A 17,536-nucleotide genomic window follows, 5' to 3' on the forward strand; every position below is an offset into this window, starting at 1 on the left:
AACTTTCAAAAAACAAAGCGTTTTACAGTATATTTTTATAAATAGCAGATCTACAAGCTCAATAAGCTCACAACATGCCACAATGTCATGTGCCGTGAGCTTGTAGATATTTTCACTATTTTCTATACAGAGCAATTGAGCCTCATCAATTAGCAGTGTGTGTGCGAGCGTGCGAGCGTGCGTGCGTGCGTCTCTACACGAGTTAAAGGGACACTTCACCCTTTTTGCAAAAAAATATATGTTAATGACGTTTAGAAGCTTTAGATCACTTTCCCGGGGGACTTTATGCGTGTAATATGTGGTTTTAGATCTTTTAGATTGTAGCAGTGAGCCTGTTGTCTCTGATGTCATGGACACTGGTCTCACTACCTTCCTGGACTACAATTCCCATAATTCTTTGGTGCACTGCTCCTCCTTGTGGATAGGGGGAGAGCTGTCTTACTGAGACAACATGTAGTCCAGGAAGGAAGTGAGCCCAGTGTCCATGACATCAGAGCCAACAGGCTCAATGCTACAATCTAAAATATCTAAAACCACATATTACACACATAAAGACCCCCAGGAAAGTGTTCTAAACGTCATTAACATATATTTTTTTGCAAAAAGGGTGAAGTGTCCCTTTAAGAGAGAATGAGTGAGTTGTTATAACAGGACTTTCAACACAAAATATCGGAAGTATAACGAAAACATTTACAAGGAGAGCTTCAGTCCACAAACTGCAAATATCAATTGTACAAGAAATGCTAATTTCCTCCATGCACAAGGACACATACTGTAACAACACTGTGAGCTTGACTTTAACAGCACACACATGCACGCATCCCACCACATAGAACACAACCTCTGCCTGTGTGCAAGGGTATAAGAGTGCACTGCTGTTGCATGCTTGTTTTTTTTATCTAGTGGAGAAGCCCATTTGATTTAGGTGCCCATTTGGGTGGCGGTGGCTCAGGAGTAGAGTGGCCGGATGGAAACCACAAGGTTGCCAGTTCGAACCCGGGCTCCGCCAGAGTTAGTGTTGAAGTGTCGAAGTGTTAGTGTCGAAGTGTTGAGCAAGACACTGAACCCACCGAATTACTCCTGATGTGCTGGTTGGTGCCTTGCATGGTTTCCGCCGCCATCGGTGTATGAATGGGTGAATGTAATGCACAATCTATGTAAAGTGCCTTGGATAAAAGGCGCTATATAAATGCACCATTTACCATTTAATGGGAAATGCAACATGCTATCTGCTACAGTGTAAAGCGTCTTGGAGCTTTTTTTCCCTCCTTAAAAAGTTAACACAATGTAACCAACACAACTGCAGTGGTTGTAGCTGGCGGTCAATCTGCTCCTCTGTTTGAGAGATCAGATACCGTGGTCGGCCCAGGTAGGACCACTAAATGGTTGACCAGAGGTACGGTAGTGCATGAACACATATCAAACATGAACACATATCAAACACAAAAAGGTATTGAGTTGTGCTTGAAATGTACTGTAATTCTGCAAACTGTTAATAAATACTTCAATCAAAAAACTATATGGGGTTTGTAGCTACTGGCAAAGTACATACCTCGTCCACTGTGAGGTTGTGTTGACCTAAATTAGTGATTCTCAGTCAAACTTTTTAATTTCAAGGACCCCCGTTTGATACATTTGTGCCACGTGACACTAAAATAATTAATTTAACTGAGAGATGATGGATAGTTGCTAACTATCAACCATATAGATGGAACCCTAGGGGGTCCTGATCCCCCTCAAGGGGGTTTTACAGAGAGATCATCTTTATTTCTGACTGTTTCTGAAGTCTCTGCCATGTCAATGAAAGTGTGTGATTCGTGTACTTGCTCAAATTTGGATGTAAATAAATAAATTATGCTGTGGAGTGTGGACTTTGCTAAGTTATAACAAGGTAAGAAATGCTTCTGTTGGCGTCTAGAAACAAATCTTGTCTTCCCAAGACAAGACAAACAATCCTAAGAGGATATTAACATTATAAGTGGTGAGGTGTTAACTTAAACCTTTATAATTAGTGTTTTGTGATGCTCTGCCGTTTTGTCCACCTTCTGGAGTTATCCTATGTTATAACGCATGTCCAACAGAATCCTGTGTCATTTTACAGAAGAATGTATTGCTAAATTGATGTTTTCTGCTCAGAAAAAAGGTTAAATAAAATAAACCGACAAAACAGCCAAGAATAATTGAAAAGGATGAAATGCATTGTCGAAACACTTGCAAGTCGTTGATGGCACAACTCCCTCTGTGGTCACATTTACTCAGCATGTCTTTTAATGTACAGTAAAAACCTATTAGAATATAATTGTATAGCTGGGAAGGCCTTTACTGTCATATCTCGCATGTTCCATTGTGGCACTGGGCCTTGGACGTCAATCCAAATGATACAACAGTCCTTTATCTGGGGAGATGAATCCGCAACACAAAAACACCTGGTCATATGGACCTACATTTGAGGAACACACTAATACGATTCTAAATACACACCAAGTCTCAGAGAATCGGTCCATACAGATACAGCATTCTGCTGGTGAAATGATCATCAAAACCCGAATAGAGGAGAGGAGCGAACGAGTGGAGAGGAGGATGCTGAGAGAGTGAGGGGAAAACGACAGGAGCAGGGAGAAGAGGAGGGTCCATTTTAAACCAGCAGTCTTCATTATCCAAAAGCACCAGAAGCAGCAGAGATGGAGACAGAGAGAGAGAGAGAGAGAGAGAGAGAGAGAGAGAGAGACACACGACTTTGTGACAAAGGTTATTCAAACTGGAGAAAGGTGGCCAACACATTCAGACCAGTACATCATCTGATCCAGAGCATCACTTGATAATACAGAGGATCAGCACACCGAGAGAAAGAGGGAGAGAGCGAGGGAATGAAAGAGAGGGAGAGAGACAGGAAAAGAGAGGAGCGAGAGAGAGAGAGAGAGAGAGAGAGAGAGAGAGAGAGAGAGAGCCCAATAAAGTCACCCTGCCTCTGGCTGTGAAACACCCAATGGGTCTCTCGTCGTATCTTTCCCCTGACCTCTCCCACCCGTTGCCGGGCAGCCTATCTGCCCCTCTCCCCCCCTCCTCCATGGGGCTGGGTTGGGGCTGGGGCTGATGCAGTAGCTAAGCAGTGTTAGCTGCCACAGCAGATGAAACGCTGCAGATACACAGAGAGGGCGAGAGAGAGGGGGGGGTGGGTGGGCAGGGAGGGGACATGGCCGCTATGATAGCTAAAGCCATCACCATACATACAGTGACACAGGACTCCGGTGCATTAAAACAGAGGCTAGAAAGCCGTCCATGTCTATATACATCCATCCCTTCATTCATTCACCCATCCATCTTCATCCGCCTGCATCCTTTCCCAGTCTGTGTGCGCGTGTGCGTGTGTGTGCGTGCGTGTGTAGGCAGGTGGTGCTAAAACCTGCCTAGATACCCACAGCACATACCGCCTCAAACATGACTGATCGCCGCCACAGCGGGCTCATTAAGTGGCCTCTACATCCCATCCCATCCCACAAACCAGTCACACCACAGTCAGATAGCTGGGCGTTCAATCTTCCTCCAAAAAAAACCCAAGGATGGAGTCAGTGGTGGACCACTGGAGGGCTGCTGATGCTGAAGCAGGGGCAACAGCAGCAGCATCCTCCTCCCTCCATCATCACCATCATGCCATCTAACGCCATGGGAGTCTGCTAATGGGCTAAACATTACCGGCCATCCATCGATCAGTACCGATTGAACACACCATCTATTTTCCACTGCCCGGGTGCATCGCGCCTGTTCTGCAGCCGGGTGCCGGGGACCAGCAGCCGGGTGCTGCTGGGGTAGGAACAGGGGTGGGGATGATGTGGGAAGAGAAGGGGAGGGATAGGCAGTCTAACGCCACACGGCCTCCGAGCCACCACCACCTCTCCCTCCCACACACACACACAGTCAGACAGACACACACACGAGTTGATGCAGAACATGAAGCCAGAAGCTCAGCATCCACCCCGTCAGAAAACACATCCACCCGGCCGGGGAAGAGCTTACCTCAGGCGGCGTGTCGATCCAAGCTCCCCGAAGCAGCCATGTTCAGATCCCCTCTCTCTCTCTCTCTCGCTCTGTCTCTCTCTATGTCTCTCTACCACCTTCCAAACGAACCGAGCCCCCTCCTCCCCGGTCTGTCGACCCTCTTCTGGGACAGAAATCCCAACAGAGAGGTCGTTTTTTTAAACAACGATAACAATAAATCCCCGTCAGATTGAGCAGCAGATGGAGGTGATTCGCTCTTCCAGACAGACAGCAGCGGGTTGCGGGACGGGGGTCGGGTGGGATCCCGGCGCAGTGCAGCCTAGCCGCGGCTCAGGGCAGGATGGCAGCCCGCCACCATAACCATGGACACCACCAGCGCACGCCGAAACCCCAGTCAGATGTCCGCCCTGGTCGGTGGTTCTTCTCGGGCACAGATTTGTGTCGATCGATCTCCCAAAACCCCTTTAACGGCTGCGACCCGGGAGCTAGCTAGCTAGCCGTGTCAGCTAGCTCGAATAGAACAGAATGTAATGCAAAAAACGTTAGCTAGCTGCCAGCTAGCATGCTAGCTGACTAAAACGCTGCCATTCGCGTTTGTGGAGACTGAGAGAGAAAAATGAGTCCGCCCACTGCAGGGTTCTGGTTCTGGACGGCCGAACGGCGGGCCGGGGGGCCGCTGTGCACCGGTACAAAACCACACACACTACCGCTGGGTTCAGTGTGCGTTTCAGAGCTGAAGCTGGAAGTGATGTGTGTGTGCGTTGGTCAGGGTTACCCCCCCTCTGTGCCGTTAATCTCGGTCACACACACAGCAGAGGAGAGAAGCGGAGCGGTCGGAAAGCGCGTTCCTGCCGGTTACACGGGATTCAGTGACCCGCCGAATTCTGAGACTAGACCAGAGCCATAGAATAAGACAGAGACTAGAAAATCTAAATTGTGGTATTCCCAAGTATTATTTGCACAAGAGAGCTCAACTTGGTGAGAGTGCAGCAGGTGGTTCATTTCAATGAACAGCAGAAATTATGAATAATGTTACTGTAGGCCTATATAATTAGTGCTGTCCAATTACATATTTTACATATTTTAATTGTGATTTATTGCATGATTTATCTAGTTTTGTATCTGTTCACAAAGTATTTTATACCCTTATTAACATGGACACTGACACATAACAGACACATGCCTCCTCTATTTGAGCGACCACATCAAACGAGGTGGATGCTGGCAAATACTGTGGCATGGTCATGCTGGACCTCCAAAAGGCTTTTGACACTGTGAACCACTCCATACTGGTTAACAAGCAAAAAGCAATTGGTTTTGATAGCACATCAGTGAGCTGGATGCAATCCTACCTGGAGGGAAGAGAACAGATCTGGTGGAGGTGAACGGAACACTGCCCCCCCTCCCAGTGAGCTGTGGCATTCCACAAGGAAGCATACTAGGGAATTTACTATTCCTAATATATGTAAACGACATGACATCAGCTTGTGATTGCAACTTGTTCCTGTTCGCACGCAGATGACTCAGCACTGCTGGTCTCAGACAGGAAACAAACTGCAGGTTGAAAAGGCCCTCAGCTCTGAGCTTGGTAGAATCTGCACCTGGCTCGCTGATAACAAACTATCTTTACACCTGGGAAAAACTGAATCCATTCTCTTTGGAACAAATAGTAATCTCAGCAAGGCAGATGGCTTTTTAAGGTTAGAGTGGGTGACAATAATATCACACGAAAAGGTTCCATCCCGGAGGATATTCTTTCCGGTGATAAAATGGCCACCAACGTAATCAAAAAGTCAACCAAAGAACAAGATTCCTTTACAGGATCTCTTCATTGGTCAACAAAAACACCTTGAAGACCTTAACAGGAGACCTTAACAGGAGCCCCATGCCCTCGTACAAGGTATCTTCGACTACGCATGCACCTCTTGGTACCACAGCACCTCAAAGGCCCTTAAAACAAGGCTTCAGACTTCCCAAAACAAACTGGTCAGGCTCCTAATTGGTCTCACCCCCCGAACACACCTCACCCCTGCCCACTTTGACAGGCTAGAATGGCTTAGGGTCGACGACAGAGTACAGCATCTTGCAATGGGTTTGTTCCACAAGATTCGATACACCACCAAGATACCCATGTACCTGTATGAATACTTCCTTAATGTTAACGAGGTCCACTCCACAACCACAACACCAGAGGGAGTGCAACAAACTATGTGCAACCCAGATTCGGCACATACAAGGGACTAAATTATTTTCACTCCTATGCCACCAAAATGTGGAATCCACTACCTACAGTCATTAAGAGACTTGAATCCCTTGACTCCTTCAAAACCGCTCTCAAAGGGCAGCGACGGCCGACGGACAGCTGCAATTCGAAACTGGCCCCCATCGAATCCCCCAGCCCACCCACCCACCCCTTTTCCCCCTCACTGTATATGTTTATTTTCCCTTTTTACCTCCTTTAGGATGAATTCCTGTTCTGTTCTTTGGCTATATAGAAGTGTATATTTGTACGTCTCTAAATGTTTTGATGAATTGAACAATGTGGACCCTCTTATAAACAAGTGTAATGCTTTATTGGGCCGTCCACTCACAGTTAACAGTCTTTGTATTGAGTTGTGCTTGAAATGTACTGTAATTCTGCAAACTGTTAATACATTCTTCAATCAATCAATCAATCAATAGGAGTGGAAAAAGTATGCGAAAGTATGTTAATTTTTTTATTGTCCCGGCATAGTAGTTCCGATGTGGTTCCAACGGATTGTGTGGCCCTGGTCTTTTCCTAGTGGGTCTGATCGAGGGTAGCTACTGGGACGTAAGTCGGGACTTGATCACCCCGGCTGGGTCACCTGAGTGAAGGCTCATACATAGTCTGGATTTACGGTGGTTAGGTGACCACAGAACTACAACATGACGTCACGAGCCACGGTGAAGAGCTAACCACCGCCACCGCTCCAGCCCATCTCTCTGTTTTTACTCACCACCGCTCAATGTTATTTCAGCTCCGGTGGTCAGCTCACCACCGGAGCGGTGGTCACCTCATCACCGAAAATCCAGACTATGAATAGGCCTTAAGGGGTATGATGTTTGCGAGACCCGAAACCCTGATGACCTTGGGATACATCAGTGTCCCAGTTGCATCCATGCGATGTATTTATTTTCGTCCTGAGGTATTCTATTTATAGTGACTCATATAGACTATGTGACAACCAGGTATAGTCTGGTGACCACCGGAGAGACGGGTGACAGCTGGAATGTAGATGGCACCCTGGGAGCAGTATGGGTTGGCGCTCCAGCCTGCATCCTCCGTGAGGAGGAAGCCCAAAAACCTTCGATGAGGCCTTTAGGAGGGCCATTCGAGCCGCAAGTGGAGCCTGCAGTGCTACCATTGCCCAGGTGGAGCCTGCAGAACCATTGCGGCTCAAGAATCCACCACTCCTGAATGAAGTGTCTGGTGCTGGGAGTCTGGTGCAACGCACAGGTCCTCGCTGTACTCCTGGTGAGAGCAGGAGTGGACCTGGTGAGACATACTGTATGAGGGGCCCGGGCAGGAGTCAACCCACAGAGCCTATCCTTCCACACGCCAGAGAAGCGTACCTCCCAGCCCTGGCAGAGTATAGTTCTGATTAGTTCCAACGGATTGTGTGGCCCTGGTTTTTCCCTAGTGGGACTGATTGAGGGTAGCTACTGGGACTAATTCGGGACTTGATCACCCCGGCTGGGTCGCCGTTGACCTCAGGATACATCACTGAGGGATACGTCCCAGGTGCATCCATGCGATATATTTTTTAGTTACTGTATTCTATATTGGTTTGTTTACTGCTGAGAAAACAATCTTGCACATTAATAATCATCTGCCTGAGGACCTCCCAAAATAATTTGGGGACCCACCCACATGTTGAGAACCACTCTCCAAATGGCTAAAATAAATAAAGTGTGCAATTAATTGCGATTAAAATAATTGCATGCGATTAACATAACGGTGAGTTAAACATTTGTGCGCAACCCTTTCGAGTGAGAAAAAATACATTTTAAACATGAAAAGTGTCAAAGTGACTCTTTAAATCAAAAACTATAAAATGATCAGGTCATTTACTGAAGTTGTCACACATGGGCAACGAAGGACTTTGTAGAAAGGTGAAAGGAGGTGTAATGTAGTGTTTGGTTGGTTGTGTTTAAATTATTTTAATCTTATTAATTGAAAATGGAGGAGACCCTAATGTAAACAAGTTAGTGCTTTTCATGGTTTCGTCCTCGTATCAGTTTTTCTTTTTGTATTGATTGTGCTTTCGTTTGAAATTTGCCCATTCTACTTCATGCTGTGAATAACATTTTCAATCGATCAATTTTCAATCAATCATTTTCGCACCCCTGCTCATTGGCGAAGGCCGTAAAACAGCGTCTCCTAGAGTCACGAAATGTGATAGTCCACTCGTTTCTCTATAACACCTCTACCAAGGCAAGAACGGCGCCGCGCGCTCCAGTGAAATATCCCCACAAAATGGCGGCCAAAACAAACCCACGGCACTCTGCAGGCACCTGTCAAAAAGAGTTCAAGACCAGTATGATTTCAGTCACACGAGTCAGATTATCGTGAAATCTAAAACGCGCTTTTCATAATTCAAACCGCGTACCTTTCCGTAAGCGAAACATTTCGCATTTGAAATAAAAGCATCTTAACGGGTTGATTCGAGAATCGAGATCTCTAGCAGAGGATACGGCCGTGTTTCGGCTACAATAACGAGATAGAGGTGAAGGTGAACCTTAGATATAGTTGTACTGTAGATCAGACACTATCATAATCTTAATGAAATAACGATTTATTGATGTTAATTTATATTGAACCCTCATCTGGAGAGCTGAGTTTCAACCCAGCGGCGACATCAAGTGGCACTTAAGTGGGACTTCACTTCAAGACCGCCTGTTGTCTCATTTTTTGTGCAGAACTTCAAATATTTACTCCAGACACCAGGCCAGGTGGTGATATTTAAATGTACTTACCAGTAGGTGGGGGGGCAAACTCTAATGGGTGGAACGTTTTAATTACCATTTTCTCAATAAAAAAAAAACCTAGGTGGGACAAGGGACGTGATTGATTTAAGTTTCCTGTCCCATTGGGCCAGTGTTTCATAAATATCTTTAGACAAATGCACCTTCAAACAAACTGCTCATTTACAGCCAGTACTTTGAGATTGCAAAATGAACCACTGAAGCCATTTTGTATGGCATCTTTTAATATCCCTATGAGCCAAGGCTCTTTGTAACCTAAAAACCTTCTAAACTGCTCAGTGCCAATATTTAACTATACAATGCGAATGCGTAAGAACTGCCACCCCCCAAATGGCATATGGTCCTTGCCTCTTGGTAGTCCTGGTCTTGTGGTGGTTATGTCCACTTGTGTTCTGTCTGTGCAGTTGATTTAGCTTTCGTGTGTCACATTATGCTGTTGTAACGCTTCAATTTCCCATCGGGGATTAATAAAGTATATCTCATCTCATTAACACATGAACAAACACATCCACTAGCGTCATGCTGCTTGGACAAATGGGAAATGCTTGTAGTACATTTCAAAGTTATGTATATTTAACAGTTTTCCATTAAACTATTTTCCAATGTATGGGTACTACCCATTCATAGTGTCATTAAGGCCATTATATTTCTGCAGGGATAGTCATGTAGTCTACAAACAAACCCAGAAGAGTTATAATATCTTTTATTAAAAAACAAATAACATGGCATTATGCCCAAGTAAAGTTCAAGGCCCAATCTACAAAACAATGACATTCTGTCTACTGTACGCATCTTCTCAGCTATCAAATTCACAATGGGCACTTTTTATAATCTTTTTTTCTTCCGCTTTCTTCTGCTTTAAAACAGAAAAACTAACCATGAAAGCAAATTACAAGATAACAAAAAAAACAAAAAAAATAAAACAATAAAATTCAATAAATCATGTGTGCAGCACAGTTCAGACCAAAAGATTTGTCAAGAGACAAGCCCATCTTAAGCCCGATTTATTCTTATCGTACGATGATGTGCAGCACTGAAAGATGTGACGTGCTGTGAGCTTGTACAGCAGCCATTTCGGTGTGCAACACCCTCGCACAATGGAGCATAAATGAAGCATTGGAACGTTGGGGAGAAAAATGGCAGTGGTCTGAATGACCCTTAATATACACTCATGGTTCCGTTTACCATGGCCGTCAAGTCTAGTAATTTACATATACAGATGTTGTGATCAAGGTGGTGTACAGGTCTCATTTCTTCTGTTTAGCAGGCGGTCTGAAATGAGAAAGAAGACTGTTCAGAACATCATACAGGAGAAAAAAGCATGTCATGGAATGAGTAAGTTTTGTTCATCAAGAATCTTTGGAAGGTGGCATGGAATACTGTACATACAGACATTTAACATGCTTAATCTTTTTACAGCACCGCACTACACCCTCAGGGAAGCAAATACCATGTTAAAAAAATGTATAAGCCTTTTTATACTTTGTCATGAAAGAAACAGCGTATCCACAAGCTCAGTGCACTGTGACCTTGGTAGATCTATTTAAAAAAAAAACATTTTTGAAAATGTTTGCCTATTTTCCCAAACAAGGTTGAAAGTGGTTAACCACATCATGAACCGCAGCAGGGGCGAACATTTGGCTCACAACAGTGTGAGCTTGTAGATATTTTCGGCGAAGAGATTTGGTGTAAAGGGAAAAACTAGCAGACCCAGCAGAGCCCTGGGTCGGTCAGCCAACAGTACGTTTTAACAGCAGGTGACAGCCAGATTAATTTTCCGGAAGTGCATTCATTGTCTATGGGCAACTACCGGCGATAGTAGGCAATGGTCGAAAAGTGGGCAAAGGAACGCTCATCTTTTCGGGCGATGTGTCGGGCCGTTGTTTAACCCGTTGTTAAAACGCACTGTGGTTGTGGTGTGCTCAATGACGTGCCATCCACCCACCTGTAGATCCCCACCACTATTGCGTGGTCTCTCTCATAGGGCTCCAACGTGAGCTGCTCCTGTGGTTTCATGTTCTCTGAGCTCATCTTCTTCACCTCGGCTGCAAACACAGCTTCTGGAGCTGCCGTGGAGTCTATGCAGTTCGCCTGGAGAGAGAAACAGTCGGGATTAAAGTGTTATGTTAGCCGTGAGTTTGTAATAGTCTGTGTATATGTACCTGCGACTGTGGGTGACTATACCCACAATCGCAGGTACATATATACAGACCATTAATTATATGGTATTTATGTTATTGTTCGTTTTAGTGTCCGTTAATTATTTTCAATGCATTACTGGTACTTATATTACTGGTACTTATATTACGTCATACCTTGATGGAGATAACAAAATGGCCTCCATTCTTCAGGAAATTGTGAGCATTCAGAGCAACGATTCTGGTCTGGTCAGGCTGGGCCACATCAGCAAATATTACATCCACCATGCCTGAAAAGAGACCCATAAGTATTCATGTAAGCCTCTGAATGAAGACTGTTAAGACATCTGTAATTTATTGGACAGCAGAGCAGAAAGAACACATTTTTATGCAAGAAAATGTAATACTAAATTCACCAGGGATGATAATAAGATAAAGTCATATGAAGCTGTACATACAGGCCGCTCACAACACATTTGAAGTGTACTGTAATGTTATATATATTGATAACAGTGCTATAAATGAAAATCTCTTAACCTTGCATTTAACAGAGTACTACTAGCAGGGTGGAGTATTGGGTGCTTTTACTGTGACGTGATTGTACATACCAACCAGCATGCGGTATTTGTGTGGGTGTCTGGCATCTTCAATGATGGGGATGATGTTTGTTCGTTTCTTTGCCACGTTGAGGAGATCACGACCCGACCGATGCGAGAACTCCACGGCATAGACCAGCCCTTCCTGTACACATAGAACAAAAAATTTATACACATACAAAAACAAGGTATATGCATACACAAAAAAGGCATACTCAAGTGTTTAAAGCCTCCATTTGAGACAAACAGCAAAGGAGGGAGACACAGGAAGTGAATCTTAATATACCCTTTTGTGTCGTACTACAGAGGCTTGTAGATAAATGGAGAATAGGTTGCAACTCAAAGTTTACTTTTTAGACCCAAACCGCACCAATGAAACGCCTTCCTTGAAACAGTTTTATCTCACACCAACGCAACTCCTTGCAACTGCCATTGGGGATAATGGTTTCATGCTACACGCAATCGTTTGGTTGCAAGGAGTTGAATGGTGAATCATAGCACTTATGATTCACCATTCAACTCCTTGTTGAAGGCTCAGATCTCAGGCCAGCTTAGTTACATGTGCACTTCTAATTTCACTTTTTACATTTGATGCTGGTAGAAAAAGCTGTGGGTAAATGCTTGTCACGCAGTGAAAATAGACATTTTCTACAAGCTCACTTAATTAATGGAAGCAATCCTTATTATTATTTTTTAAATCATAACATGAGACCTGGATGGAATGTCTAAGTCCATGATCTACATGTAGAGGCTAAAGATTCTCTAACATGTTTGGTCTCAGCAGGAAAACGTAGACATGGCCCGTGTGACCATAAGCAGCATGCAAATGCTAGATTTAAATATGCTCTATGCTATATACAAATAAATTATATCAAAAGAAATGAACAGGCCATGAGGGCAAACTCTGGCTGAAAAGCTACAGAAAAATTATGTTTATGAGTTCTGGGAGGAATTAATGTATTAATTATGGCCTTAACAGGGATCACACGGAGTGATACAATCTTTTCCTCATGCTTCTGGAAACACTGGAGGCAATGTTTATATGTTTTTAATTGATACTTTTTGGAGTTACATAAGCTAGTTTTTTTATTGTGTCTTGTTTCTGTATATGGACCAACTGTGTCTGGAATAAATCAATCACGTGTCATCAAAATAGGGATTCCAGGTTGAAAGTGGTTTCATTTAACACCTTTTTGTATGTCCATTAGGACTGGCATGGTACTGACCGGTCCAACAATGTCCGAGACGTGAGACACGGTGGTCCCAGACGCTGCACCCAGGTACATGACTTTGGAACCCGGCTTGATGTGAATCTGGTCTACTCCTCCCAAGATGGCCGCCGCTAGTTTGGACCGGAAGGGGTTCCATGCCCTGTACTCAATCTTCGTTTCTCCCTCCTGAGACAAAAGACAGGAAATGAAGCCACTGTAAATCAACTGATGTCACATACCCTTTCACCATCAAGGTTTCTTCTCATTCATACCCATCCGAGCAAAGCTCGAGCCCAGGCAGCACTTCAGTTCCTTTGGCTATATCTGGGACACGACTTGATGCATTTCTGCTCGTGCCCACCACAGCAGCTCGATAGTGTGCGACGCTGCTGATGCAGCAGGGGTGGTACAGAGTTTCAGAGACTCGACACACACGATACATTGATTAGATAAGATTAACCTTTACATTTAACCGTTTCTGTGGTGTGGTTTCCTTAAAGTCAACATGCTACCACCTTTGCGCCCACTGGTAAAGTCCAACAACACTTCTGAGGACTTCTGTGGGTGTTCGATATGCTGCTGTTTTCGATATTACACTTGTCTACGCCCGACCGTCTCACTCCAAGTTTGGGTCTGAAACAGAACCAGTTCTGAGTCCCAACCCCAATAATAGGCTTCCCATTATCCCACACAAAATCTTCTTAGCCAATCTGCAAGGTCGCAATGCCTCGCCACGACCTTGTAGAGCCGATATTTTCACCAAATTGAAAATTGATTGTGAAGCAGCGGTCATTATCCTTTATGTAATCTTACCTCTACACTCATTCTCTTCTCTCCATAGACGGACTCTCCCACCACCATGTTCCTTGTAACCAGAGCATCCTCCTTCCCTCTGCAGATGAACACTCCTGAAAGAAGCAATACATCATGTTTTATTATATCCGAACTTCCGAGCATAGGTTTTCCACACAACCTATAAAGAGCATTTAAGTGACAATACATTGAATCTGAATTATATCCATACCACAATATTCATCAGTACAATGCAATACTTTATTATTAACCGTATTATTATTTGTACAGGACCCAAAATGTTTCAGATAACTACCTAAACAAAATAGTGTGTGGGTAGAATCTCAAGACTAAATCAGGTAGGAACCCCCCAAAATCCTACTAAAGAGAGAATGGTAAATGTAACAATCGTGTGTCCAACACTTTAGACACAAGAAACCATCGAGCAACAAATTATGAAGTCTGTAAATGGCTGATCAACAAGCACACAATGCAGTGTGGATGTTGTGAAGCATACATTTTGCGTTGGCTACGTTGGTTTTTTGCAGCCTACCAAGCTGTAGATTCTGAACATACATTTCTTGTATAAAACACAAATAGTGATATTAATGATAATACCAACCTTCATGTCTGTGTGGCTCCACCATGACCTTCCTTCCTGCACCAAAGCCCCCCCTGCCCCCTCCTCTGCCCCTCGGTGTACCCCTTCCCCCCCGATCACCTCCACGTCCCCTGAAACCGCCACGTCCACCCTCTGGTGACCTGAAACTTCCGCCACCTGGAAGAACAGATTAAAAACCACTATTAAAGTACCGTTTACGCCATTTGACTCATACATAAATAGAAATACTGATATCACAAACAATCTCTCATTTACAGTAGTTTACCTAATCCTAAAATGCATCACTTACAATTTATTTTTGACCGTATATTTGCGTTTGAGAATCATTTCTCCTTAGCAGAATAGCTGCCAAAAGCTTAATAATGGACCAAAAAAAACTCAGAAAGCCATCTCCATCTTATGAAGATAAGGGAGTCAAGTTGTCAACCCGTTTGAAAAACACATCTGATTACGAATATTGATAATGGACAGATAATGGAACGTGGGTGAACATTCCATCATCCATCAGGTGATCACAGATCAAACTTTAAACAGCCATCAGATGTACATGTCCTCACCTCGTCCTCTGAAACCCCCTCTTCCACGGTCACCAAAGCCCCCTCCTCCTCCACCAAAGCCCCCTCTTCCTCTTCCACGGTCACCAAAGCCCCCTCCTCCTCCACCAAAACCACCTCTTCCTCCACGGAATCCTCCTCCTCCTCCTCCTCTCCCCCCCCGATCCCCACCTCCACGGGGACTAAAGCCTGTAGGATAAACAGAGAAAAAATGGTAGACGTTATTAAAAAATACTTTACATAGCTCTACAGTCGATGCTTAATTGGTGGATTTTTTACATAACAATTAAACCTTCTAAAAACGCCTCCTAAAACTTCATTCTAATTCTACAAAGTCAACATGCCTTTAAATGCATCTCTTGTTGCTCAGGTGAATAAGAAACTAGATTAGATTGAAATACCACAGAGTGGTAAATTTCAATGTCCTGGGATGGTCTTTTAGATGAGTCCCATGGACAGGTTACGAGTCCCACTTCAATAACGTTAGGAGTCATATTTTGACATTTACATATTGCAGCATTTAACTTTTTTTTTTTTATATGGTTATATTCATGTAGAAAGCAGAAGAAGAAATGATTACTATAACTAAAGCTAGCAAAATAAACTAGCATAAAAGTAGTACAGTAGTGCATCCCCTGGATGCAGAGGTCGTTTTATTGCGTCCCTCAACTAAGAAGTTTGCAAGTTATGCCTACTGAGTGGCAAAAAACTACTTTCTGGCCTGTCCAAATCCAAACAGAAAAGTTCTGATTGCATCTTAAGTACTAACAATGTTAAACTCACTTTATGCATGCGCATACCCTCCATTGAAATGAATAAATGCTTCACAACATTTTACCATCTTGGAAATTGTCGTTAGTGACTCACATATTGTCAAGAGGTCAGAGTTCCCACTAGTGGTACAGTGATTGTCAAATAATTTGAGGCCAAGATGACTTTGTATGTATGTGGTGGGTATTGCCTGCATACAGATATGTACCACGATACAATATATGACATTAAACTTTGATTCCAAATAATGACCATATATTTACTACAAGAGCTCTGATTGTATTATTCTGCATGTAGCAAAGGAAATACAACACTCAGGCACACAGATCTTTAAAATAAATAAAGGCCACCCCGTGGATTCTTTGTGCATTGCACCTACACTACTGTTAACCAAAAATGGGCATTGTAAATTGCTTCATTTGTGTAGCATGACAAACAATATCATGTTGCAATGTTAATTTTGGTCAATTATGTCTACATTTTTCAAATAAAACCGTTGCGTCTGGTGGCATGCTTAAAGTAGAGATGGAATGATATTAAATTAATTACCAACTATTTTCATAATATATTAATTATTTCTGAATAAAAGTTTAAATTATATGATAAAGTATACAAATGTCTTAAATAAAAATGTGTATAGTTTCTGGTTACTTGGATCCTTTACGATGGTATTAAAACTCAATGTATTTGGGTTCATTTGGTTGTGGACAGAGTTGACTCATCTTGGGATTTGGAACACAAGACATCCCCCCCGTAAAAGGGCCAATAGATTAAACTCCAAACCATTGTATTTATAAAGCACATGCAGCATTGAACCAAAAGTGCTCAACTCCAAAAAAAAAAAAAAAATACTAAAAATACTAAAAAATACCAAGAGCTACATACGAGATTTAAACACAGGCAAGGTTTGGAAAGCTAAGCTGAGCTCCAACATGAGGTTGGATCTAAAATCGTTCCACTACGTGGGCGATACACCATAAAATAAAATCTTATTATTGCCCACATAACCGCAACACGATATCAAGAAGTTCGACTTCACTAGTAAACTGAACTGTAGAACTACACCATGCTTTAGGACTATTGGTATAAAAATGGTGCATTTCCTCCTATCAGGAAGAGCAGCACATAATTATGGAGTCAGTCCACCATCCACCTCAACACGTGTGTCGCGTTCAGTGCGACCATGTGGAGTTACAGTACTACTAACACTTAGCAGCCAACAAGAGACGACTTTAATGGTGTCATATGGTGATATTCATCTACCAAACATGTCCAATTCAACGTTGCATATGGTCGGTGGTACAATTATTATACAAACACTAAACAGCTGAGCAACACTTTAATGGAGTTTGAAAACACGCTGCCGTCGGGCAGCGATGGCGCAGCAGGCCGAGTTTTAGAACGTTTCGAATGTTAACGCTAAAATGAACCGTTGTAACCGTGTAAAAGACGCACGAATAACAACAACCGAGGAGTAATTTTAAATTAAACAGTACCTGGCACCATGTCTGCTTCAAAGCGTGTTGAAAAGTTTTATTTCTTGTTTTTGCTGAAGCGTCTCTTCTTCACGCTGCTCGTGTCGTGTCGTCTGTCTGTGTGGTTTCTGCGACTTCTTCTTCTGGGTTAGAGCCGGAGCTTCAATCAGCGCATGCGCGCGGGCTGCCCATGTGGCTGTAGAAAAAAGTTCCCATGATGCTTTGCTCGTTGTTCTAAGGTTGCTAAACTTGCTATTCATCATTTATGTCCACCTCCTATGTGGCCACCAGAGAGCGCCACAAACCAATATGTTCAGTGGTTCCCAAACTCTTTCCTGCCAAGGACACCCGAATTGACACCGCGGACCCCCATT

The 17,536-nt window shown here is 43.5% G+C and overlaps 2 protein-coding genes across 2 annotated transcripts in view; both read right to left on the bottom strand.

Moving 5' to 3' along the window:
* The window catches only part of dyrk1b (dual-specificity tyrosine-(Y)-phosphorylation regulated kinase 1B), a 79,103-nt gene extending 74,321 nt beyond the window's left edge, over nucleotides 1-4,782 (bottom strand). Inside the window, exon 1 of the mRNA XM_083760389.1 lies at nucleotides 4,015-4,782. The gene's annotated coding sequence lies outside the window, so the exon portion shown is untranslated. The remainder of the gene's footprint in view (nucleotides 1-4,014) is intronic.
* Nucleotides 4,783-9,692: 4,910 nt separating this feature from the next.
* On the bottom strand, nucleotides 9,693-17,193 carry fbl (fibrillarin; the record flags this gene model as incomplete). The annotated part of the gene is made up of 9 exons (XM_083762062.1): nucleotides 9,693-10,275; nucleotides 10,949-11,094; nucleotides 11,319-11,431; nucleotides 11,750-11,882; nucleotides 12,964-13,134; nucleotides 13,762-13,856; nucleotides 14,363-14,518; nucleotides 14,920-15,105; nucleotides 17,184-17,193. The coding sequence occupies 9 exons, from the start codon at nucleotides 17,191-17,193 to the stop codon at nucleotides 10,251-10,253; spliced, it is 1,035 nt and encodes a 344-aa protein (XP_083618188.1). The 3' UTR covers nucleotides 9,693-10,250.
* Nucleotides 17,194-17,536: the final 343 nt, after the last annotated feature.

The sequence above is a fragment of the Protomyctophum parallelum genome (genome assembly GCF_964188405.1).
Source record: "Protomyctophum parallelum genome assembly, chromosome: 3".
Lineage (NCBI taxonomy): Eukaryota > Metazoa > Chordata > Actinopteri > Myctophiformes > Myctophidae > Protomyctophum > Protomyctophum parallelum.